Below are 25,547 nucleotides of genomic sequence, written 5' to 3'. Positions count from 1 at the left end.
ACAATCTTCTGTGTTTGCATACTCTACCTTTCAACATTTTCTTTACCCCAGCAGCCCCACCCCCACCCCCAACAAGTTAGTTTCTTTGTTTTTTTAGACGTTTATTTATTTATTGTGTGAGCGAGAGGGCAGGCATGCACACACAGGCACACAAACAGGAAAGGGGGAGAGAGAGATTGGGAGAGAGAGACAGAGACAGAGAATTCCAAGCAGGGGCCACGCTGTCAGGACATAGGGCCCAAACTCATGAACCAATGAAATCATGGCCTGAGCCAAAATCAAGAATTGGAAGCTGAACCAGCTGAGCCGCTCCAGCACCCCCAACAAGCCAGTTCTATTAGACAAGCTACAGTTCTCTTAAGCAGATAGATTTTGTTTCATGCACTGCTCCTTAATATTTTCCTGGATTTGGATATGTGTTCTTCATCTTTTAGTTAAATCTGTGACCTCATACAAGTCAATTCCTTAACCTTTCTGGGCAGTGTGTTCATCTGTAAAATGAAGTTGAATGAAAGATCTGTAAGTTCCTTTTCTCAACGTCCAGTTTGTAACGGTGGCTGGAGTGGAGGGTGATTGTGAACAGCCATCATGATAGGTATTTCTCATTCCCAACTTGCCAGTTCCTTCCCAGGATTGCTGGGTACTTTGCTTCAGGCATTTTATCAACTTAATATAAAGACCAAAGTACTTAGCATTCCTTGGCCAGTACAGCCAAATAGTGCAAGGGTCAGCAAACTTTTTCCATTAAGGGCCAGATAGTAAATATTTTAGGCTTTGTGCACCATAGGTCTCCATCACAGCTCTTCAGCTCTGTTGTGGTGTGAAAGCAGCCACAGACAATATACAAATGCATGTGCATGGCTATGTTCCAACAGAATTGTATTTACCAAAAAAGGTGGCAAGCTGTGTTTGACCAGTCAAGCCATAGTTTGCTGACCCTTGAAATAGAAGACAGGCAGCCTGTAGACAGGGGTGTTTTATCCCTTTGGTCTTTGTGTTTGGAAGTTGTTTCCTGCATGATTTCCTGGTAATTGTTTTGTTGTCATTGTTGTCATCATTATCATTGTTGTTGTGTCAGAAAAGAACTATTCAATTATTTTAGCCACACAGAGCCACCTCACTATCTGTGCCCCAAATAAATATCTTAGTGGGGCCGCCAGCTTGCAAGGAATCTGAAACAGTTAAGGCAACTTGTTTCTCAGGCATAGAGATAAATAAATGGCTTCATAAGTAGACAGTTCAGAAGATGAATAGCCTGGAAGAACAGTTGAGCAGTTAGTTCATCGAGACAGGGAAAGAAGAGGGAAGGGGGTGGGGGGAGAAAGATTGATTGAATAGCAAACCAGTTTATGAGATCTACTGTACAAACTTGCCCAGCTGGGCACTTTATCTTGAATTTGTTTTGCAAATTGCAGATGCCTAGTTCTTGAAGCCAAGAAAAAACAAGGGCAGTCATCCCACACCAAAATACTCTCATGGATCCCAAGTAACTTACATTACTTCATTTTTGTGGGGGAAAAAATCATTATATACCCCCTACCAAAATAAGTTCAGAAAAACAGAGAGCCATTTTACCCAGATGCCCAGAAGACGACAAATATTTTTTAGAGTGTTTTTTTTTTTTCCTTTTAATATTCAGAGGACAATACCTGCCTGGTAACTTTGCCTGCCTTGTGAAACTTACCATGTCATACTGGTCAGCCCATAAAACTGTTTTAACAGTAAAAATGGCTGAATTCAATGAGTCTTAATATTTTAACCTACTTTAATGATATCAGGAGTGTTACTGTTTGCTGCTTTAGGACCTGTCTAGTTGGACCCTATTCTACTTTTTGCTGAAATCAATCCTGCTTGACAGAGACTTTGCATTGCAGTAAATAAAAGAAAGTGATATTTACAACATTTTTATTAACATATTTTAAAAAGATCTCTCACATATTAAGCATGACTTACAAAGACATTTTATCAAAGTAAGACCCCAGAGGCCATGCCTATCCTCTGATGTTGGTTACTAAGATTTAGAAGATTTGTTTCATACGGTGTCTTTAAATATTTATCCCTGAAATTTTCAAGAAGAGATTTTGGTGAAAGAGCTGTTAGAGATAAAACAGTGGAATTTCTTTCTAATTTTTTAAATTTGGACATTTCTTCAAAGGGACTTCAACCTAGCTTTGAGAGAAATAGAGTTAATAACAGGAAGAACAAGTCATTTATCCCTTAAGGAAAAGGGTGCCCATTTACAAGAGTTCAAGTGTCTCCTTAATTTTCTACCAGGTCTTGTAGACATAGTTTACCACCTTGTTGAGTTAGTGCTTCCTGTAGTAATCCATGGACAAGACACTAAATCAACAAAGTAGCACATTTGGGAAAGCATTCTTTTATGATACTTTCCTATTAAAACATGCTTCCAGCTTCCTATGAATGTAAATCAACTTCACATGTTTGGATTGCCTTTGGCAAACTGGTTTGGTCATCACACACCTGATATACCAATGGTTTTCTAACATCCTTGAGACCATTCTGGAAGGTAAATTTTCCATCAGTAGTCCAGCTGGAAAACCTGAAAGTATAGACAAGCTAGAAGGTTATTCCAATAGGCTGTGTGGACTTTGATCCCCAAGGCATAGAAGAATGTATGATGCGTAGTAGATGCTGAAAAAATAAATGAATGTTGAATAAATGAATGATAGTAGGACGAAGATAGTAATTCTAAAGACATAGCTTAAATATTAGAAGAACTTTATTAAAAGAATATAGATATGCTTTTATTGGCCTCTAAGTCCTATGCTAGATGAAAAGAAGGATCAAGAAACTTTAACCATATCTCAGCATTGGCATACTACTCTAACTCAGTGGCTTAACCAGTACTATCATAGGACTTTAAACTCTTAAATACACACACACACACACACACACACACACACACAGAGATGCAAAAAACTTTAAGTGCATATTCAACATAAATGTACATTAAATCCCAGGAGGATAGAATTAGAAGCCTAATTTGTAGGTTAGCATCAAATACTAACCTAGAAACAGAAAACACACACACACACACACAATGAAAGATCATTCGAGTTCAGGATTTAAACCAATCATGTGACTATTATTTGCTGCCAAATCAACCTTGAACTCCAGTTTCTCTAGAAAACTGGTTTTCTGTCATATAAAAGACAGCATCAATGGAAATGGCATAATTCATTCACAATCTCACACACACACACACACACACACACACTTTCATCTATAGGCTGAGGATATGCCATTTTTACCATGGCCTTCATAAGTTCATAAGCTCTCAAGGAGAAAATGAGTGTTGAGATAGAAACAGATTGATTTCTATTAGGCCAAGTTCTACGGGAATGAATGTAAGGCAAAGAGCAAGGCCGAATATGGAAATCAAAGCCAACGCATCAGAGCATATTTTTCTTTCAAAATATTTTATGTACTAAAGTTTGCACAACATCTTGGCAATGACAGCAAGCCTGTGTAAGGAGGTGTTTCATGTTTCCTAGCTAACATAAGGGCAAAAAAAATGTAGCAGCAGCCAAATATTACTTCAGTCATGAACTGAAGGAATGTGTACAGTAGAGTACATGGTAAGGCCCATAGCCCAGAAGCTGTGAGGCTTCAAAATCTTTTACAAAATTCCAAAAGAAAGCTTATCTCTTATTTTTATATCCTTTGGTATTGTAAAGGAATGAAACTAAATTTAGCACAGTCCATCTGTTTGATAAGAGAAGGGAACACAGCTACATTTTCTTGGTATGCAGATCTTTTCTGAATCTTAGAGGAGGCTAGATTTCACTGGAAATTATTTTGATGTTCACTAATTTTGCCAACACTAAGCACTCTGTCCACCTCTTTCTCTGCATTTGTCCCCTTTCTAAATAAATTTTTAATGTCTAGAAAATAGAAAACTGCCTAGCATATAGGAGGCAGTCAGTAAAATGTATCAAATTCACTCATGGGTGTATGGCTGCATAGGTGACTAGACTAGGCGTTAGAAGGTCTGGATTTTAATCTCGCAGCGCTAGTGGGTATCATATCACCTGATGGAAATCATTGTGCACTGCATCATACCACAGGGACTTTGAGGTTCATGTGTATGTGGTGTGTGCATCTTAGAATCCCAGATAAGCTCTACGCCAGAGATCTGAACCTCAAATGCCTACATGAGCAAGTAATAGAAATCAGGAAAATGGGAAGATACAATAAAATAAGAAATAGTGGGGACTGTGACCCACTGAGGAGCACAAGGGCCACTTTGTGTTTCAAATATGATGGGAGCAGAGGGTGTGCTCAGATCAGGGGGCCTGCAGAAATGGCTTCTCTGTTTATAACACACGCAACAGGAATCTGGGTTCATTATGACAAGGGGCATAAAATGTGTGGCCTTCCTATGAACAGATACCCTACACGTGTTCTACCCTGCATCTCCACGTGGCTGCTGGGCAGGACCAACAGCCTAAGGCTTTGTAGACCTCAACCCTGGAGGCAGAAAGTCTGAGAGTGAGCATAGGAGTGAGGCAGGGGCTGGAGGGCAGACCTTCCACTTGACCTGAGCTGCTGCATCAGGGCCTGGAAGGGGCCCCCTGGGAACCACGGGCGTATCCACAGGTCAGCCACACTGGAAGCAAATGTTTACCTTCCTCTCCCACGGAGGCACCTGGAATACAAGATCCCCAGTAGCAGCCCACCATAGTATGAACTCCTCTGGGGACCGACAGCCCACCAGGAGACCAGCAAAGTAAGGGTGTGCGCACTCATCACCCAGAATCAGAACCAAGACCCCCAGGAATGGAAGGCTCAGTTCTTGAAGGTCGTGCTTGATGGGTTCAAGACAATAGATGTGGATATGGCTGAGGAACCTGCCGGGGCCCTGATGAGGGCCCAGATGAGCATCAGGGAGGAGGCTCTGACCTGGGACGAGGAGGGAGGTTTTGGCGATCCCTGAGCCAGATCCCAGCAGTGCATTCTAAGTGGGAACCGTGCCAACAGGGGAGGCACTTGGAGAGCTGGTGTCAGCAGTAGCACCGATGACGGACACAGCACCAGCTCCACGATCCAGACCAGAAATGCCACCAGAGTGAGAGCCAACTTCTCCTGGATCCAACAATCCTGACGACCTGCGGCAGTGACTCACCGCACCAGAGTGCCTCCTCAGAGTCCTTCTTAACACAGCTCTCTAGGCAGCTTCCCCCTGCCCATCAAGGATGGCATGCAAGACGAAGCTGCCTTTGCCCTTCCTGCTTTTGTCGTGTGCTTTTGTCGTGTGCTTTTGTCGCATTTTCATGTTTTGGGTATCAGCGTTCAAGTTGCAAAATTAAAGAAAAAAACAAAAAAACTAAAACTAAACCAAGATGGGAGCTAAACACACTGCATCTTCAATCCTAGTACACTTACAGCATAAGCTCCTTCACAAAGATAATTGTGTCTAAAACATCTCTGCCATATACAAAATAAGAAGTAAGTAAATAAGAAAAGTACTAATCGCTAAAATTTAATCAAGTACCTCCTAAGTGCCTCGGACTGTTCTAAATTTCATCTGGTTTCATTTTCTGTCATTAGTGTAATTACTTCCAATTTACAATGGAAGAAATGAAGGCACAGTACTTAGTGAATGCATGTTGGCTGCTCTATTAATAAGTAATTGGATGGTAAGAAATAAAAACCAGCACAGGAAAAAGCAAAGTGAGCCAATCCCCTAACCCAGATGAAGGAAGCACCCTCTAAAAGACTTTTCATCAAGAACGGCACTCAGCTCCTCTTCGGACATCACCAGGAAGAAGGATAAAAGTCATTCCCTGAGTCTGCCAGTAACCCTGTCTTCACAATGTGGCTGAGACATCTGCGTCTCTGGTAGAGTCGACACAGAACAGCTTCCTGCAATTTGCAAGGCCTGACTTCCTTGCTTCACAACAAGCAAACAAAAGAAATGACTGCTCCTGTGTGTTGAAATAATGCTAACAATTATGAGCAGCTGCCACTTATTAAGTGCTAACTCTGTGCTTGGTATTATTGGCATTGTATTATTTCCTCTAATTCTCACAGGGACCCTATGAAGTCAGTACTGTAATTGTGGCCACTTTACAGACAAGGATATTGAGGCTAATGGATGTAAACTAACTTCCCCCAGATCACATAGCTAATAAGTGCCAGAACTGGGAAATGAATTACAGCAGCCTCATCTACGGAGCTCATGATCTGAAGCACTGTGTGGCCCTGAGAACAAGACATTTTTTCTATGTGTGTTTGTCAACCAGGTGTTTTTTTAAACACAAAATCCTCCTTTCACACACAGACTTGCACTAAACTTCACATTCTTATAGCATAGAAAAGAGCAAGTGGTTTCAATGCTGGTTGATGGTAGAGAGTGGAGGGCCATCTCCTGTCTCCACTATATTCTCTCTCTGATTTCCTCTGGCATCACTTCTGGTCATCTTTCTCTGACCCCACCTTTTACTCCCTGTCTTGGGCTCTACGTCCCTCTCATTAGTGTGGGCAGGCCAAAGATTCAACACTCAGTCCTCCAGATACTTCCTTCTCCACCTGCACTCCAAGATCTTCGTCAATTAGCAGTGTGGTAATGACCCTCTGCGCTGGTCTCCAGGCCCATGCCCCAAGTGGCTTGTAGGACATGTGGGGTGAACTGTCTCCCCCAAGAGCCAAGAGGGATTTAACTTTGAGAGGACTGGGCATTGTGTGCAGAGGTGTTAGAGGGTGGTTTTTGCACAGTGGATGTGCCTACCTCAGAGATGGCTCCCCGTATTTTTAGTTAACTGGTGAGGAGGCCTGCTCCCCTCCCAGACCCGACAGCCCTGCCCTTCTGTCCGACACACTCCCTTCCATGTGCCTGATTTGGGGTACAGAGGGTGCTCAATAAACACTTGCTACATGGACAGGTAAATCTGCACAGTTTTGAAGTAAAAGCACCATTTTCTTCAATGCTGTTCATCTTAGCTGAAAGACAATTGGTATAGTGACTGAGAAATGGAGTTCTGGAGTCAGACATACCTGGCTTCAAATCTTCCTTAACTGCTTGCAACTGTGTGATCTCTGAGCTCAGGTTTCTCATCGGCAGAACTGGGACGATAATACTAGTTCTTGCTGATTGTTTCATTTGGAGGATTAAATGAGATAAATCATGTAACACACAGTACAGTGCCTGGACTGTAATAAGGCTCAGTGCATGGTCATCTTTAAGATTATTTTGTATCCCTTTGCTTTTGAAGCGGTGGATGAGATCTGTAGCCCCGGGGATTGCTAAAGCAAGGCCATGTTTTCTACACCCCCAGGCTGTGGACTGGTGGCCTTTGTTTCTGTTTTTGTTTTTAGCTTAGTAGATAACTAAAGAAAAAGAAGGAGGTAACAGGGAAGAGACTTTCCATAAACGGAGTATGTAGCCTACTCATCAGGCATCACAAGAGTTGCTTTATCTTTTCAATCTCTCGTAACTTCAGACAGTCCAGCTGGGGAATGAACATTGGATGTTATTGCTCCCATAATCCATTCTTTCTCAAAGAGCATTCCCTGAATCAATGAGTATTAGAATTACCTGACCAGGTACCCGATGTATAGCCTCAGAATTTCTGGAGCAAGGCCAGAGCATCTGTTTCTCCAGTGAATATCATCAAAGTGTGAGGACCTTTGACCTAGTACTTGTATCATATCTAAGACTTGCTTCTGTACTTTCTTGTATTTTTACATGTAAGCATGTAATTTATTCCGTAATTGGATACATTCTTCAAGGTTGGAAGAGTCCTTGTAACTCCACCAATGTATAGCTCAAGCCTGAACACATCATCGGGAGTTCATGAAAACATTTGGCTAGGTTTCTCTGGCCTGCAAGGTCTTGACTTTGTCAATGCCTAAAGATCGGTAGAGACTTTGAGTTAGAATGGCAATTCACCTGTACCCAATATTACTAATATACAGTGTTGAATTTTTAATTTCTCATTGTCGATTGGTTGGGTATTCTTTTACTGACTGATACACTGAAATTCCTGACTTACTCACCAGGGAGCAAAATTAACAGGTCTGTAAGGGCAAGTCCCTTCCATGCTTCAGAGTGTTTATAAAACAGAAACTCACAGGTCCTCCTGCCTTGTCACAGAGAGCAGGGCCCCTTCTGACCAAAATGGTTTATTCAAGTTTTGAACATGTGAATTGAAATATAATTTTTGTTGCAGGATCGGCAATGATATGTGCTAACTTTAAGGAAAAGGAAGAACTTATTACTTTATGATGTGTTTGTTCCTGAGCAATTGAGAGGTTTGCCATATGTTTTTATGGCAGTTTTCTTTGCGGTTCCATAAACGCCTTCTGGAATGTGGAGCGTCCACCATCAAAGTTGTATGGGAGCTTTTCGAGTGCCCTAATGTCATTAACTCTGCTGCTTTGGTTGCTGTAATATGCATTTATTTCTCCTGCATTTAGAAAGCAATTCTCTGTTCTCCAACCCATTTAACCATGTTTGGTCTTAACAAGATGAAAAATGTTTGGAATCTAAGCTTATGATCTTTGTGCTACATTTTTTTTCTTCTAATTCACAGTAGCTTCCCCCACCCCCCTTCTCGTCCTTAGGATCAACACTCTGTGGTAGGCCAGAGCGCAGGCCCCAGTCCAAGTCCCAACCCCTGCTCAAATCCAAACACCGGAAGTGGTTACATGAACGCCCAGCAATCACTGTTGAATCAGCAATTGATGGGAAAGAAACAGACTCTACAGAGGCAGATCATGGAGCAGAAACAGCAACTTCTCCTCCAGCAGCAGATGCTGGTTGATGCGGTAAAACTGTCTCCTAATTTCTCCTACACGTACCTATGGACCTAACAGAGGAAATTCATTGTTGCCCATTTCTATTTACTGCCCTTTTTTCTGTGCCTACTTTGGTGATACCAGCAAGAGTGTCTTGGCTGTAAGAGAGGCTAATTCTACACATAAGTTAAAGTGCTATGGGGGAAAAAAAAAACTTGATTTACCAGCTGCTGTACAGTTGAAATGCAGGGCACCCCACCTCACTAGCCCTGCCTAGCCCGGGAATGTTAAGAACTACTACCGGGGGTATTTGAATCAGGCAAAAAGAATCATTCTTGTGCTACTGCCCTGAGGGGCAGAAATAGTGGACAGAACTTGAATCAGCTCAAATCTCAACTGATTTTAGAGATAGAAGAGTTTCAAAAACAGTTGTGAAAGCCAGTGTGGAGTTTCAGACCTTAAGATTTGGCTTCCAAAATAAAGCATCTCAGAATGGGGGATATTTTTAAAGAAAATTAAAGATATATTCCCAACTTCCATACCATATCTAAGTGGCCTTAAAGAAAGGCAAGGTGGTTATTTTCTGAGCATTGCCCAAGCATTAGCCCTACTTCACTTTTTATCTGTTCTCCCTTCCGTATCCTGAGACATACACTCGGGCACTGGTTCAAATCCTTCCCACCTCCAAACAGCAAGCCCCATCTCCAAGCTTCATTCTCTCCCTTTAAACGATTTGGCCAAATGAAAGAAAAAAGGGGCAAAGTTAACTATCTACAGGTTAATAGAGCCAAGGTCTACAAAAATATGAAAAACCAAATAAAAAATGTTTATGCTCAAGGAACTTCATAGTAAAAGTCAGAAACCTAGGGCGTGATAAGCGCTATAATTCATTCACTAAATTTTAACTAATTTACAGTGAGAAAACAGTTGTAAACAAGATAGACCCCGTCTTTGTCCTTAAGGAGTTCAGAGCCCACAGAATGTCAAATAAATAGGCAATCGTTTGCCATGTGATTAACGTTGTGATGTGGGAAGTACATCAGAGCAGGAATTATGTCTACTGAAGATCTGAAGGTGACATAGGAGATGGAGGGAAGGGAAGGAGGGTCTTCAAGCCAGAAGAATCAGTATATTCAAAGACTCAGAGAAAATAACATATACTATATATTACAGTCTATGCTGAGGCATAGAATATGCACAAGGAGTAGGAAATAATAGGCAAGGAGGCCAGAGATGAAAGGCCAGAGGATCGAGCTTGATACATCAGAATTTACACTGTCTGAAAAGCAATGGAGAGGACTTAAAGGACTTTAAACAAGGGAGCACTAGACTCAGATTTGCATTACAACAAAGTATAAACAGAGTAAGGAAAAACGTAATGGAGGAAAGGTAAAATCCAGCCTGGAGAGAGTAAAGAAAGTCTCCACCGAGAAGACGTAAAATTTGACTTTGACTTTGACTTTGAAGGACTGTAGAATTCTGATGGATAGAGTAGGTAGGGTCTTCCATTCCAAGGTGAGGATGGGTAAGACACCAAAAGGTACAGCCTAGGTGTATATTTCTTGGTAGCTTTGAGATTGTAAGATTGTATTATGAAATATTTAATACATAATGAAATGTATAAATAATAATATAATCACTTATTATTTTTAAGGAATGACAAATGGAAAAAGTCTGGAGTCCAGAGCATGTGAGAAGTAGGGGGGAATGAGTAAGGAATAGTGAGCACTAAATTTACAGGTGACCCTGAGTACTGCCCTAAGGTATAAGATGAAGGGGTGTCACTGAATGGATCACAAAGTGACACAACTAATTTCTTCCATAAGTCTTCTAGAAGTTTTGAAAACTCTTCCTATCCCGTCTACTCTCTCCCTTTTTTGATGTTCATCAACTACACAGTGTGAAAACAAGGGCTATAGAAGAGAAAAACGTACAATCTAAGACTGGCACACTGGGCACACTTTTCATTATTCCCACCAGTACTTCTAAAGTGTTGAATTATAACATGCAGAGTTTGAATTTCTAGGTTTTTAGCTGTGATTAAAAGGCAAGGAAACACACCATGAGGGTCTTGTCCTGGCACTGGCCAACTCTCATTGGGCTCCAGTTGAGTAACCACTGGGACAGGTGCAAAGGGCATTGGCATAAGCTGTGAGAGATGAATGACAATGAGCTGTTGGTTTTGTGATTTTTACAAACCTTTCACATTTCTCTTTGTTTAGATGCCATTGACGTGCCTGTGCTTTTTAGCATATTCAGGAAGAAATAGTCTTTGATACCGCTTTACATTAGCATATGCTTTGTAGTCATTTCCATTCAGTTGGCAAGGCCAGAAAGGCGCCTAAATTGAGACATTTTCTCATGAATGTGTGTTATCCTTACTCTCCATTATTCTCCCACCAATGAAGAACAAAGAGGAAAGATGAGTAGTACTTAACACAATGGGCATTATAATAGCCAATACAGTTTGTGTACCTACTGTGTGCCAGGCACCATGCCGAGCTTTTACAGAAGTGAAAGATTAATCCTTATAATCAGAGTATGAGGGAGGTTATAGAATTATCTGCATTTCACATTTTGAGATGGCAACACCAAAGCAAGACAGATGAGTGCAACAGAGATTATTTCTTTGGTAGGTTTTTAGGTCCAAGTCATTGGGTTGAGTTATAGGATCCAAGTTCATGAGTGGATAAGTTTCATTTCATGTTGGACAGAAGTAATCTTAGGGATGGACTGTGAGTTTACACTTACAGAATAGGAATGTCCTCCTTTTGCATGGAAAGGGCATGAGAAGAGTCTGCATTCTTTGCTACTCCTCAGCATGAAGTGACAGACAACATGGCAGTTCCACAATAGTCCATACACAAGGCCATTTGGTCTAACTCATTTGTGAACAAGTAGTTTAAGAAACCCACGCTTCCACAGATGTATTGTTAACCCTTTGAACAACCTACGTTAGACCCCGTGCAATAAAAAGTTAGTAAGTAGATTGAATACTCATAAAAATAAGTCCAGATTTGAGACTGGGACTTTCATGGGGAATTGAAAGCCTGATTCTCTCTCTTTCTCTCTTTCACACACACACATGCAAACACGTGCATGAATGTGCAAATCCTGTTTTCTTTGATTTAAAAGCAGAAACACCTAATTCCCTGAGAAAAAATGATAGATGCTTTTGAAAAACAGAAGAATTCAGAAAGTCTCATGCTTGGCAATAAAATCAAAACTGTCAGCTTGCACAATAGTTTATGACAGGAATGGTTGAACATCACCACATTTGGGTTCATGGAACATCTCAAGCTGTTTCTTAAACATTTAGGGTTTGGGCAAAACCATAAAGAGTTTCACCAACCACTTTTTTCCTTAATTTGTAAACCCATATTTAAAAGAAATGCAATCCATATGTTTCTGATTCATTTACACTTAGCTTATCAAAATTGTGTTTTATACGAATTACTTGATGCCCAAAAACCCTGTGAGTCTTTCAAGTTTTTTTTCTTAGAAACAAGAATTTGAACTTAATTTGTTGTTGTTTTAAGGCTATTTTTTTCCTTAAGAGTAGATTTCTTCTACTTGGAAGGTTTGGTATTTGATGGGAAACTGAGAAATACATGATTTAAGTGGGATCTAAGTTAGTCCACATTTGGCTTCTATCTAATTTATCCATCTATCTTTACAAGGTTCTCTTTTCTACTTATTGACTTTTCTATAATTATATTGTTTTGTCTACCTATGCCAGTTGTGCTTATCTTTGAAAATGGAAGTTGCTTTGAGGTTCATACAAAGTTGCAGTAAAGCAATTCTAAAAACATCCGGATCCATGCTGAGAAAGAAAATAATTGATATGACACTCACAGCTAGGCCATTAAAGACATAAACAAGCTTGTAGAATATTAACCCTAGATGGGGTTACTCTGAGACCATGACAAAATGAGACAAAATAAGGCCACTTTATAACTTTGTCTAAATATAAATACAAGGTCACTGTGTAACCCACAAAAATACCAACCCCCTTTTGCTAAATAAATCATGGAATCAACTTCACTTTCTGACAGCTTACAATCTAGAACAAATCCTTGCTTCCTTAGAGCCTCCCTAAATCACCCAGTCAAAGCCCAAATCCTATGATAGCTTCTTTCTAACACACTAGTACCAAGACACCACTTGGATTCCCATGATGTGCATTCTCCCCTGCTGCAATGAGAAAGAAACTCAGTAGGTGTGTTCCTGGTGGTCTTTGGCTAAGGGCATTGATAATATAAAAAGAATGTGCCTATTTCCTCTTTTAGCTCCCAAATTCACCTACTATAAAGATATAATGGTGGCTGATTCCAGTAGGAAGAAAAGAAGGGGGCCTGGGAAATTTTTGTGCTTTGAGAGAATGGGACGCAGAGAAACAGAAAAACAAGTATTGTATTGTGTGGCAGGAAAAGAGTCAGTCTTTGACCCAGGATTCAGTTTCTGTTCTCCCACTCTGTGATCTTTGTCAAGTTACTTGGTCCAAAGAAGCTTCCATTTCTTCATCTATTAAGTGGGGATAATCACAGCTACCTTCAAGGACTCTGTTTGAGGGGGAGAAATGAGGTAATGTGCTTATAGTGTCCCTACAGGTACCTGATAGTTAGCTCCTGACATCTCCTCCTAAGTTATCTCCCAACGTCTCCAGATTTAGCAAATAAAAATACAGAATTCCCAAGTGTCTTGTATTTTCTCTGGCAATCCTACTCCTAGGCTTTCCACACTCTGTGGGACCAGAATTAAATAATAGGTACCAGAGCACATCAGGTGTGCTACAAAAGAAAACCAGAAATACCCTCTCAAAAAGCACAGGGATTTAGTTTCCACTGAAGTCTAATTGCAAAACAAAGAAAATGAGATTAGTTCCTAGACCCAAAACACATGGTGAATGTCAAGGAGAAGTAGAAAGTATACTTCCCCGCAGGAAATTTATTGACACTGAAAAGGCTTGTCTCTGAATTGAGACCTACTAAATAAGGTTTGCAATACACAGCAATGATGGCAAAATTGTTCTCATAGTCTTACTTTTTTGAATCAACAGTCTGTAAATGTTTGCAAGTGGGAAGGTAAGCATGTGACTTAATATGATTTCACTTGTGTTTATTTTCAAGGAGAAAATTGCTCCACAGGATCAAATAAATAGACATTTGACAAGGCCACCTCCAGATTATAAAGACCAAAGAAGAAACACAGGCAGCATGCAGCCAACTGCCCAGTATTCTGGTGAGTGTTCTTAAAAATTGATAAAAATCATAACTGTAGAAGGAAGAAACTTGTTTGATATTTCCTCCTCTCCCCACCTCATATTGAAATATAACATCTTTCTCAGGATCCTTCATTAGCTCCCATTTAACTTCCAGATCAAGGCCAAACTGGAGTATTTTTTTTTCTCCTTCCATCAGTTCTTGCTGATTCTCATTCCGCACCCACAAAGTTCACTGCCCTCCAGATTACCCCTAAGAGTTCAAAAGAGCTTAGCTATTTCCTAACCGCCTGGTTCAACCATTCTGCTCCCAGCAACATATCCAGACTCAGGTCATGTAAGGGAAGCAGACATTTCTCCCTCTTGGGACTTGCATGAAGTCCAATCTTCTTGTCCCGCTGGGATGAGTAGTCCTGCCACCAAGACATAATTGAAAAGCAAATGCGGTCTTCATGAAGTCTCTCAAAAAAATCAAAGGTGGACTACATTTAGGATATAAAGTAAAACCTCCTAATAGGTCACTCGATGTAATGTAGGTAGTGGGCACTACCCCTAAAATCTCTCTTCTCCCTCTCCTAACCCTAAAAGAACCTCTCCTAGACCTAACCCAGACTCTTCTTGCCTTCTCCTATTTAGAATGGATTCAAGTCCCATCTGCCCAGAACTCTGCACTTTCTCATGTAAATTAAGCTTGTCCTCAATTTTTCCAAGCTCTCTCTATTTTACCTGTTACCTTCATCGATCCAGGACGGCATACAGATGATTATCTAAAGGAGGTGCCATGAATACTCCTGTTTTTAAAAAATATTTTCTGGTCTTCTTATGCGTGGTTATAACTATATTGTTCTAATGTATTTAAGCTCTTTAAATGTTCCAGACTGCCTCTCACCACTACAATTTGGAATGAGATTATATGCATTCCACTCTCTAAGATTACTTTGTCTCTGGCCCCAAACTGGGTTCTCTATTTGATTCTGTCCTCAAAGTGGTTAAAAGACAAGATGGAGGTTCCTTTGGAACATGGCTTCTTGCACCATGGCTTATCAGTGGCCATGGGGAAGCTAGGAGCCCCTTGAAATATTCTGCAAAATTCAGGATGGATGTTTGGCCTTTTCTTTTCCCATTCATATAAGCGAATCTCAAAGATGGTAGTTTTCATGCTGGTTTGGTGGCTGTACCATGTTGTCAGGGATCCCGGTTTCTTTTGTCTTTCTGCCCCACCTTCTTTAACGTGTAGTTTCCCTCGTAAGGATAGCCTGTGGCCACCACACCTCCATCCTTCACATCCATATTCCAGACAGAACGATGAAAGAAGGGAAAAGGTAAAATGGCTTCCCAAATGAGTCAGATTCTCTTTTTAAAATAGGCTTCTTGGGCTCTTGCTCAATAACTTCTACCTTTAGCCAGAATTTATTCGTCTGGACCCCTCCATCACCAAGGAAATTTGGGAAATGTGGTTTTTTCAGCTGAACACATAGCTGCAAAATCAAGAGTCTGTTTCTAAGGGAGGCAGGGAGGTTGGACACTTGGTGGGTACCTGCAGGTCACTTTTACAGTGCATATGGGCATTTTCCTAAACGAGTGATCCTTAGCATCCAGTTGCTGACCCCTAAATCGGTAAGAGTCATTGCTCTGGAGCATTGTACTTCCCATGTCTTTTGAGACTGAAATAAACACAAACACAACACAAACTCTTTTATTGTTTTTTATTTTAATTTCAGTATAGTGATAATTACCTTGGCCAGATCTTAATATAAGAAATGATGTATGAAAAGCACATGGAACAATTTTAACCACCTATTAGGAACTTCTAAATATTAACTGTGATTACTGTTTCGTGATCTTTATGGAAATTCTCCTGATTCTGGTGGTTTAAAAATATTGCCCTCCTCCTAAACCTTCTCAGTGCATATTGTTAAAATAGAGACCATCTAGAGGGAATGGTTTTTAAAATCTTTAAATTTTTTCCATCGCACTTTCATAGTGTTACTTCCCTTCTCATGAAATCTTTTGATACCAACGTGAGGTTACTTACTCTCATCAGCTGTCTGTGAACTCTTTGCTGTTCAAGCATCTCATACCTGACTCCAATCCCTCTTTATCAAACTCTCACTGCCCTACCAGTGCAGGGCTCTGTGCTCATTCTGATCATACAAGGAGATACAAGAGACTGCTCCTGCCTTCGGGGGGTGTATAGTCTAGTGGAGACATATTTTAAAACAAAATCAAGGACTCAGTCTATCCGTCTCTATGCTGTGCTAGCTATCCCCAAGCAGTCGGAGTACCCCAGGGCTACAACTACAGCCATGTTCTCCTCTTACACCACTGTTCTGAGATTTGTATGTGTGTCTAATTCTTGTTTCTTAGTATTTCTGATTCTCTGGACCTCCCTGCATCTCTGCAGGGAAAGTACTTTAAAAGAGTATCTTTCTCCAAGTTACACATGTACTTCAATCTCTCATTTACTCATTCAGTCAATACTAATTGAATACCGACTGCACCATCCACTAGGCTTAGAGAATATGACAGTGAACAAAACAGGCAAAAAATGTTTTCCACCCTGGAACTTATCATGTATAAGGCACTTATTTTTATCCTTTGAGCATTCCAGTTTTGCTTCTCAAGATGTCTTCCCAGGATGACTTTAACCTCCCCAAATCAGGAAGATTTTTATGTGTTGACTAATCACTACCTGATATGTGGAGCCTCCCTATTCAGCAGCCTATGACTGATGGTTCTACATTGGGGTTCTGTGGATTTTCTAAGACAAGAGCTTACCAAGTGCTGAATGAAAATTTCAAAGAGCAAATCCTGCTGGAAAGAGCAAGCTGGAATATCCTGGAAAACTTAATGTAGGAGCTTAGACCTTGGCCTGAGCCTTGAAGAAAAAGTAGGGCTCAGTGAGTTAATAAGGGCATCCTAGGAGAGGGAAATAGCATGAGCTCATGGTGTGTGGATAACAATGCAATAGTGACTATACCTCCTGGAGCAGAGGACTTTCCGCATGGAGATAATCAGTGGAGCACGGAATACCTTGAATTCTAGATGTTTAAAGAGATGGGAATTTACCCTTTGGACACTTGGGGGCCACTCATGGAAGCTTCTTGAATGGGGATAATGTAGACGGATAACTGCACATGATTTTGAAGGCCACAGGTTTGGAATATTAGTCTAGTAGCCATGTATGGGATTCATCCACACTTTCTTATTGGAACCCTGAGGCAACCCATGGCATGGATTTCGCAACAGCTGGTTAATCACAGTCTGGTCTCAGAACAGAGTAAAGCTAATTCCAAATAAAGAAAGATTGACTAACACCTCTTCTCAAAGACTCCAGAAGAGGAATAAAGTAAAACCTAAAAACCAGAGCCATTTTAGTGTAGTCTTTTTTCTAGAATATATAAACTCTTGACCAAGGGGTGACCTAAGTGGTACTTCCCTCACAAACTGTCTCACTTCTTTTATGTAATATCTGTGATGATTATTTCTCTTTATTTGTTCCTTCACCTGAAGACAGTTTAAGAGTTGATAAGTTATGGCAAATTGCTATAATAGAGGAGATAACCTCTGGTTATAAACTAATATAATTGGGGGCGCCTGGGTGGCTTAGTCGGTTAAGCATCCGACTTTCGCTTAGGTCATGATCTCGCGGTTCGTGGGTTCGAGCCCCGCGTCGGGCTCTGTGCTGACTGCCAGCTCAGAGCCTGGAGCCTCTTTCAGTCTGTGACTCCCTCTCTCTCTGACCCTCCCCTGCCCACGCTGTCTCTCTCTCTCTCTCTCTCCTAGAAATAAATAAAACATTAAAAAATTTTGAAAAAAAAAAAACTAATATAATTGTCTTCTTTTTCTCAGGTGGCTCATCAACCGTGAGTTTAAACTCTAACCAGGCTTTGGCAAACCCAGTTTCAACACACACCATTTTGACTCCAAATTCCAGCCTCATGTCTACTTCCCATGGGACAAGAATGCCATCATTACCCACAGCAGTTCAGAATATGGGGATGTATGGAAATCTGCCTTGCAGTCAGCCTGGCACATACAGTGTCACTTCAGGAATAAATCAGTTGACCCAACAAAGAAACCCAAACCAACTGATGGCAAATCCAAACAACCCTCTGATGCCACGGCCACCTACCTTAGGGGCAAGTAATAATAACAACGTGGCCACTTTTGGAGCTGGACCTGTTAGCAATTCACAACAATTAAGACCAAATTTAACCCATAGCATGGCGAACATGCCAGCACAGAGAACATCGAATGTTATGATCACATCCAGCACAACCACACCGAACTGGGCCTCTCAAGACACAGCAACCAAACAACAGGAAGCTCTGAAGTCCACAGCAGTCCGCTTCCCCACAGGTACACCTGCAGCCTACACTCCAAACCAGTCACTGCAGCAGGCAGTGGGCAGCCAGCAGTTTTCCCAGAGGGCAGCGGCCCCTCCTAACCAGTTAACACCAGCAGTGCAAATGAGACCCCTGAACCAAATGAACCAAACATTAAATGGACAAACCATGGGTCCACTCAGAAGTCTGAATCTCAGACCCAATCAGCTAAGCACACAGATCTTGCCTAATTTGAACCAGTCGGGAACAGGGTTGAGTCAGCCGAGGACAGGCATAAGCCAGCCACCCTCCATGACACCAGGCAACTTTCCTTCACCCAACCAAAGTTCCAGAGCTTTTCAAGGAACTGACCATGGCAGTGACTTAGCTTTTGACTTTCTCAACCAACAGACCGATAACATGGGCCCTGCCCTGAACAGTGATGCTGATTTCATTGATTCTTTATTGAAGACAGAGCCTGGTAATGATGACTGGATGAAAGACATCAATCTTGATGAAATTCTGGGAAACAACTCCTAAAGGAGAAGAGAGGGACAATTAATACACTCTAAGCACTAAAAGGCAGTATTTTACAAGGACTTTGTAAAGGCCAAACTCTTGATTTTTCGTTGGATGCTATGAAGACAACTTGGCCTAAAAATGGAAGCAGAAAGTAACTGTAGTGCTCGGTTCAAACACTTGTTTTAAATCTCAACCCTGAAAGTAAAATATTGGGATCACTTTTCCCTGTCTAAGCTCCAGGACACAGTATCCAGTTTACCCAAACAAAACTGTGATGTTGATGTATAATTAGTTGTGTAAAATAGGCTTCCCGAGCTCCTTTCCTCCCTGAAAGAAAAGTAATAGACCTTGTAGCTCGTTAAATCTCATGTCACACGGTTCCATGCTAGTTCCAAGCAGCAAGCAAAAAATTCCTTAATTTGCTCTAATAGATAGATGGAAGTGTGATTTAATCTTTCCACTCTGTCTTTTCATTTAGTTTTCCTAAAACCTCCAGGGTAGATTGAAATGTTAGAGGTTTGTTTGGAGTCACCAAGTGGTGTCCTAAGTAGAGGAAAGCCAGAGAAACTAGAGAGCAGCCAGTGGATTATAGAATTTCTTCCCCAGGTTCACCTCTCACTTTGTCAATATTCCCACATATGCTACACTTTAGCAACATGCTGTGTCTCGTGATGAAACAAGATTGCAGGGCTATCCAACTTTATCTGGGCTTCCACAACCAATTTCTGAATCTGTTTCCAAGTCTCAGATACAATCACAATCTGTCCTAATCATACTGAAATATTAGTGCATCCCTGTCTGCATCAGATTTCACTGTTTAAAAAAGAAAACATCCCATTGGACATTGCTATAAAGGAGACTTATTTAGCCCCGAATTACCTGGGGTGTTACCTATTGTGATGATGCCTGCTGGTTAGTTCCCTCACTCAAATTGAGCCTTGTCTTCCCTGCTTATTTTGATGACCAGAGATAGATTTGTTAGCAAACTGAAATAAGAAAGTATATTGTTTTGATTAGAGATAAGACACAGAAGATCAGGACAAGAAATGATGGGTATGGATGGGTACAGTCTATTTCATAGGGTTTGAAAGAAAGCATAATTGAGAGAGAAAACAATCCGTCCTGATTTGGGCATATTGTTTGGTTTAACAGCTAAATAGAATGTAGCAATCCATTCATTCTTTGCTCCCTGATGTGATGTATCTTCACCACATAGGGATGGACCCTTCATCTCCAAGTCTTCTCCCTCAGGGCTGAGCACTGTATCAAAGAAAGAGCTTTGGCTGAGTCATGTAACCTCGGTGCCCACACACAGATCAGCTGTAAAATCACGAGTATGTGTGCTGATTTGGATTGGATGAAAAATATCACTATTATTTTTCTCACTACAGAAGAACATAGGTTATCTTCAGCTTTTTTAGTTATACATCCACATATTCAATCATCAAATGTAATTTAACTGAAGTTGTTTCACAACTAAGTCTTTACATATCTGTTCTAAAAAGATCATATTTTGAAAATTCTGCAAAGCCCTCTGCCAATCTTTAAAATGTCTAGAAGCACTCTTTTTTCTTCTACACAATACCAACGTCACTGGCCCAGAATCTCTTCTGTGCTAGGTTGTAAATATGAATAAATTACTTGTTTTGTAAACTTTTGTAAAGAATATTTTGGTAGAAATACTTAAAACATATTCTTTGGGTTATATTTATACATATGTGAAATAAATATACTATCAAAAGGTTATATTTTATACAAAAAGTAAATTGTTACCTTTTGTATGCTAATATACAAAGTTTTGTATAATATGATGGTTTATTTTTAGCCCTACACTTAAACCATAAGAGGTCAAGTGAGAACTTTTGAGAAACTGTCAAGAGGCTTGTTAGACAAATTTATATTCTGAAACCTTAATAAGAAAGCATTCCAGGTTTCAATTTTTTCTTTTTTTCCCCTGCTCCCAAATTCTTTTCTAAACCCATAGTTCTGTGTCTTATTGATTATACTGCTGTGCACATTGTATCGGTTCTTGCTGCATGTGATCTACTGTGTGTTTTCCCATTTTATAAAACAGTGTTTCTCCATGCAAAAAAGGAAAAAAAAATGTACATATAAACACTTTTATTTTATGACCCCTCCATGTTACTGTATATATCTGCCAGCACTTCCCAGGTACACTCCTGTGATTCAGCTTATTTTTACCCTAACATAAATAGTATGTTTTGTAGTAGCTATCAAATTTAAGAGAGAAAGCAATCAGAATGTTTGGATTTTCTTCTATCTTAATGTGAATTTCATAATTAATGTCTATTTATTCAGCTATTCATTAAAATACAGGATTCTTTGGAAAAAATGGTGTAGTCCATAGTTTCTGTTCTTCTGGCAGCCTATTACCAAAGATGACGTAATTTTCCTGAGAGCTGAGATAATGACAATTTGATAGACATAATGTAGCCAAAACTTTAAGATTTACAACTTAAAAGCTATTGGAATACAATCTCCCATTTGTAGAAATACCAGACTACTTAATTGTTGGCATTGTTTATCATTCTGACATATTATACAGGAGGTAGAAAACATTTTCCTTTTTTTTTTTTTTATTCAAAGACTAGAAAGCAATTTAGGCAAATAATTCATTCTTGGCTTTGTGTTAAGCCCAATGAAGATAAATAACTCTGCTCTAAGTGAATGCATTAATACTATTTGCATTACTGTAACTGTACCCATAACTTTAAAGATTTCAAGTTGTAAAACAAGTATTTTGTATTGTGTGTAATTTCATGTGTTAAAAAATAGTTTTAAAAAATTCAGCAGTGGTTCTCTTGTATGAAATCATACTTTCAGTCACCAACAATATTGTTGTTGTATCACAGGAAGTTCTGAGAATTATTAATAGTGATGGGTAGATTTATTCTCTGGGAAGCTTCTCACACTAGTGAAATACTGTCTTGTCTCTTTTCAGTGTTCATTAGCTCACTTAGAAAGTTTGTGGTAAGATCCTATATGCACAACACTACTCAATACTGAAGAAACATTCCCTAATTCTCAGGCATGGTGGACTTTGCCTGGGCATTTGTTCAGACCAGTCTGAGCAAACACAAAGCCAGGTACATGCAGCCTCACTAAACATATTTACACATTCCTACTTGAGAGTCTAAGAGGTTAACAAAAAGATGGGTGGAGGCAGTGGGAACCCTTCTGACCAAATGTTCTTGCTCCCCTGTTGAAGGATGTTGCTGGGGTTCTATTGTCCATTTCCCCTCTGCCAGAAAGATGTGTGACATTATCCTTTTTATTAGTGTTATTAATGGAGCAATAATAAAACTGACATTTTATATAGTCCCTGTCCAGTGACTCTGGAAAGTTCAATAGTAAACAAATAAAATTGACACCAATTTAAAAAATACACACAAATTAAGAGAAAAAATTAAAAAATAAAAAAAACTTAAAAAAAATTAAGAGAAAGAAAGGTATAATTCTAAAATTACCTATGAATCCCAGTAGGTACCCATGGCAGTAGATCTGAGGAGAGGTGATTAGAGAGTAAAAGAAGTGTGTGAAAAAGCCAGAGCTCTGCTTCTCCCCCAGCTCAAATTGCTAAAGGCAGTTCAAAGTCTTTTTATTTATTTGTTTGTTTGTTTATATTTATTTATTTTAGAGAGATCAAGTGCAAGTGGGGGAGAGGGGCCGAGGGAGAGAGAAAGAGAACCATAAGCAGACTCCATGCTCAGTGCAGAGCCCATTGTGGGGCTTGATCCCACAATCCTGAGATCATGACCTGAGCTGACATCAAGGGTTGGTCCTGCAATCAAGTGAGCTTCCCAGGCACCCGGGAATTCAAATTCTTAAACATTTTATCTTCTATTTCCATTTTATATCTCTGTGATATAAATGAGAGTGTGATGTTGAAATGGCTCTATGCCCCTTTTCAACTAGAAAACTCTGATTTTTTTCAAAGCCAAGTGGAAAATAAACCAAAACAAACTAAACTATTTTTAAACTAAAACATTATTTTTAAACTAAAGAACTCACTGTACAACCTTTTGAAAATCTTTAGATTATCAGTCAATTTTACTTAACAGAGTTAAGTAAAAAGACATCTCCTTTAATATCAAGTCATATGAAAAAGAGATTTCATCATAGGAAGCCAGAACTAAGCTGTCGACAAACAGGCAATGTAGATGATGTAGTTGCCTGAAGATCAAAAGCAGGAATGTGATATTAAAAAGGTCATTTTCCTGTGAGATCATAGAATTTCATAAAGAAAATGTTTGCCTGCTAGGAAGGAGGAAACCAATACTTTGAGTAGTGTCTGCCACGGGTGTATATTACTGAATGTTCCTGAGTTTAAATGATAGTGTAACATCTTTTAAATATACTTCCTACTTTGCTATAATAAAGGGAAGTACAGGTAGTTCCCTAGTATCAATTTCATTGGCAACAATAGCATAACTAAAACATTGTATCATGAGAATTAAAAAAACACACTGACTATAGATTTTCAAAATGAAATGCTGGGGGCACCTGGGTCACTCAATTGGTTAAGTGCCTGACTTTTGATTTTGGCTCAGGTCATCATCCCACAGTCATGAGATCGAACACCTCATTGGGCTCCATGCTGAATGTTGAGCGTGTCTGGGATTCTCTCTGTTTCTCACTCTGCCCCTTCCCCACTCGTTCTCTCTCTCTCTCAAAATAAATAAATAAATAAACTTTAAAACCAAATGCTGTTGTCCCTGCCTTTCATGCAGTAATAATAAAAGAGTGCTTTTGTTTGTTTACATACATAGCATTTTAAGTTCTCTTTTAACCAAATTTATCTTTATCTCTTGTAACCAAATTTAAATTATCTTTAGCTCCAGAATATGCATGAGCATACAGATGCTTTTTATGATATTTAGGGCTCTTTCAGCAAAAGGGAGTGAAGGAGGAAGGAAAAAAGAAGGAAGGAAAGAATACATGTCAAATGGGCTTCGAGAAAGGAATTCACTGGTTGACACAACTGAAAAGCTTACAAGGTAGGTCTGGGTTTAGGCACAGCTGAAGCCCACACGTCAATCATGGCATCAAAAAATGGTCCTTTTCTGTTTCTTTCATTTTTTTAATGTTTATTTATTTTTGAGAGGGAGAGACAGAGCATGAGCAGTGAGAGGGGCAGAGAGTGAGAGAGAGAGAGAGAGAGAGAGAGAGGGAGAGAGAGAGAGAATCCAAGCAGGCTCCAGGCTCTGAGCTGTCAGCACAGAGCCCAACATAGGGCTCAAACCCACAAACTGTGAGATCATGACCTGATCCAAAGCCGGATGCTTAACCAACTGAGCCACCCAGGTGCCCCAGTTCTTTTCTGTTGCTTACCTTTGCTTTCCTGTGCCTTGACTATATTCTCAGGCAGGTCTGTCTCCCATGGTGGCAAGATGGTTGCTAGAAGCTCCAGACTTCCATCCTCACAACTCCCAAGTCCTGCATGAAAAATAATGTAAGCTTTGTTTTCAAAAAACCGAGCTTTGCATCTCACAAGATTTAATTTGGCCAAGGAGATTTGGTGTTCTAATTGGCCAGGCCTGGGTCTAATGCCTGTCTTTGGAGGCAAAGTTAGTGTTAATATCACCAAACCATACGAGCTATGAATGGGAAAGAGGTGATTTCCCCAAAGAAAATCAGGTTGCTATTGCCAAAGGGAAAACAAAAAGATACAAAGAAAGAAGGAAAAGAAAGAAAAGAAAGGAAGGGGAAGGGGGAGTAGAGAGAGAGAGATTGAGAGAGAGAGATATAAAATAAAACCATGAATCTCTACTATATCTTTCTGGCTGTTCTACTTCCACACACACTGGTTTTCCCATGTTTTCAATTTCAAAATGTCTCTAATAACCCAAGCACTCACTTCCTCCCAATAAGAAGGCAATCCAAAGCTCACCTACTTACTGCATCACCTCCTATTCCATCACACGTAGGTGAGGTAAACTCTTTTCTGCCAGGTCAAGATCAACCAGCAACCTAAGCCCAAAAGATGTTTATCTATTCCCAACATATCCAAGTGGAGAGTGAAAAGGTTAATGGTAATAATGAGAACTATTTGGAAGAGAAACGAACATGTATAGATCATATCCTTCTGAACAAGAAGAATAAAGACTATTTTGTCTCTGGGCTTTCAAGTGACCCAGGGAAGAGAAGCATTAAAAACTCCCCTCTTTCCTCAGGATGCATGCCAACTGCATTTTACAATGGGAATAATCACTCCTTCCTCAGGGAGTTTATTACATTTGGTGCTGAGGAGGGGCCCAGGGAATCAGACTTGAGGTCTCAAGTTCCAACCATATCTCCTGCTACGATTCCCATCTGTTTGACTTGGCATGCAGTAATTTTAGTCTATGATGGAGAATTCGATTTTTCAAAAAGTATCACTGGTTTTTACTCAGGGAAACAAAAAAGTACTTTAAATAGTCCAAGTGTCAGAGAGATTTTAATGCAAGGAATTGGTTACACACATGATGGATGAGCTGAGAAGCCCAGTAAGGGATGGTGGGGCCATCCGGAGGTGAGTAAAAGCAGGAAGCCACTACCACTCCCAGGATGGAAAGACAAAAAGACAAAGGGCCAGGATCACTAAGCAGATGCTGCAACATTGGATGACCTGTCTGGTAGGAACGAGATCAGTGAGGAGCTTCAGTTGCAGAAAGGCCGATCGTGACAGAGAGGAAGGAGAAGAAACACAATTCTTC

The 25,547-nt window shown here is 40.2% G+C and overlaps 1 protein-coding gene and 1 non-coding gene across 3 annotated transcripts in view; both read left to right on the top strand.

Moving 5' to 3' along the window:
• The window catches only part of MAML2 (mastermind like transcriptional coactivator 2), a 346,655-nt gene extending 325,059 nt beyond the window's left edge, over positions 1–21,596 (top strand). Inside the window, exons 3-5 of one of the 2 annotated variants that reach the window (XM_077779937.1) lie at positions 8,587–8,790; positions 13,890–14,001; positions 17,834–21,596. In XM_077779937.1, the coding sequence (XP_077636063.1) occupies positions 8,587–8,790; positions 13,890–14,001; positions 17,834–18,849 (1,332 nt within the window). In that variant the 3' untranslated portion in view covers positions 18,850–21,596. The remainder of the gene's footprint in view (positions 1–8,586; positions 8,791–13,889; positions 14,002–17,833) is intronic. The other variant, XM_077779938.1, reaches the window with a different exon arrangement.
• LOC144244600 (small nucleolar RNA SNORA11) lies at positions 4,294–4,423 on the top strand. Its single transcript, XR_013338997.1, has one exon. It is a non-coding gene; the product is annotated as a small nucleolar RNA SNORA11 (small nucleolar RNA).
• Positions 21,597–25,547: the final 3,951 nt, after the last annotated feature.

Source organism: Crocuta crocuta, unplaced genomic scaffold (assembly GCF_008692635.1).
Source record: "Crocuta crocuta isolate KB4526 unplaced genomic scaffold, BGI_CrCroc_1.0 scaffold98, whole genome shotgun sequence".
Taxonomy (NCBI): domain Eukaryota; kingdom Metazoa; phylum Chordata; class Mammalia; order Carnivora; family Hyaenidae; genus Crocuta; species Crocuta crocuta.
Note: the sequence above shows the minus strand (reverse complement) of the source record. Positions and strands in the feature narration are given on the sequence as shown.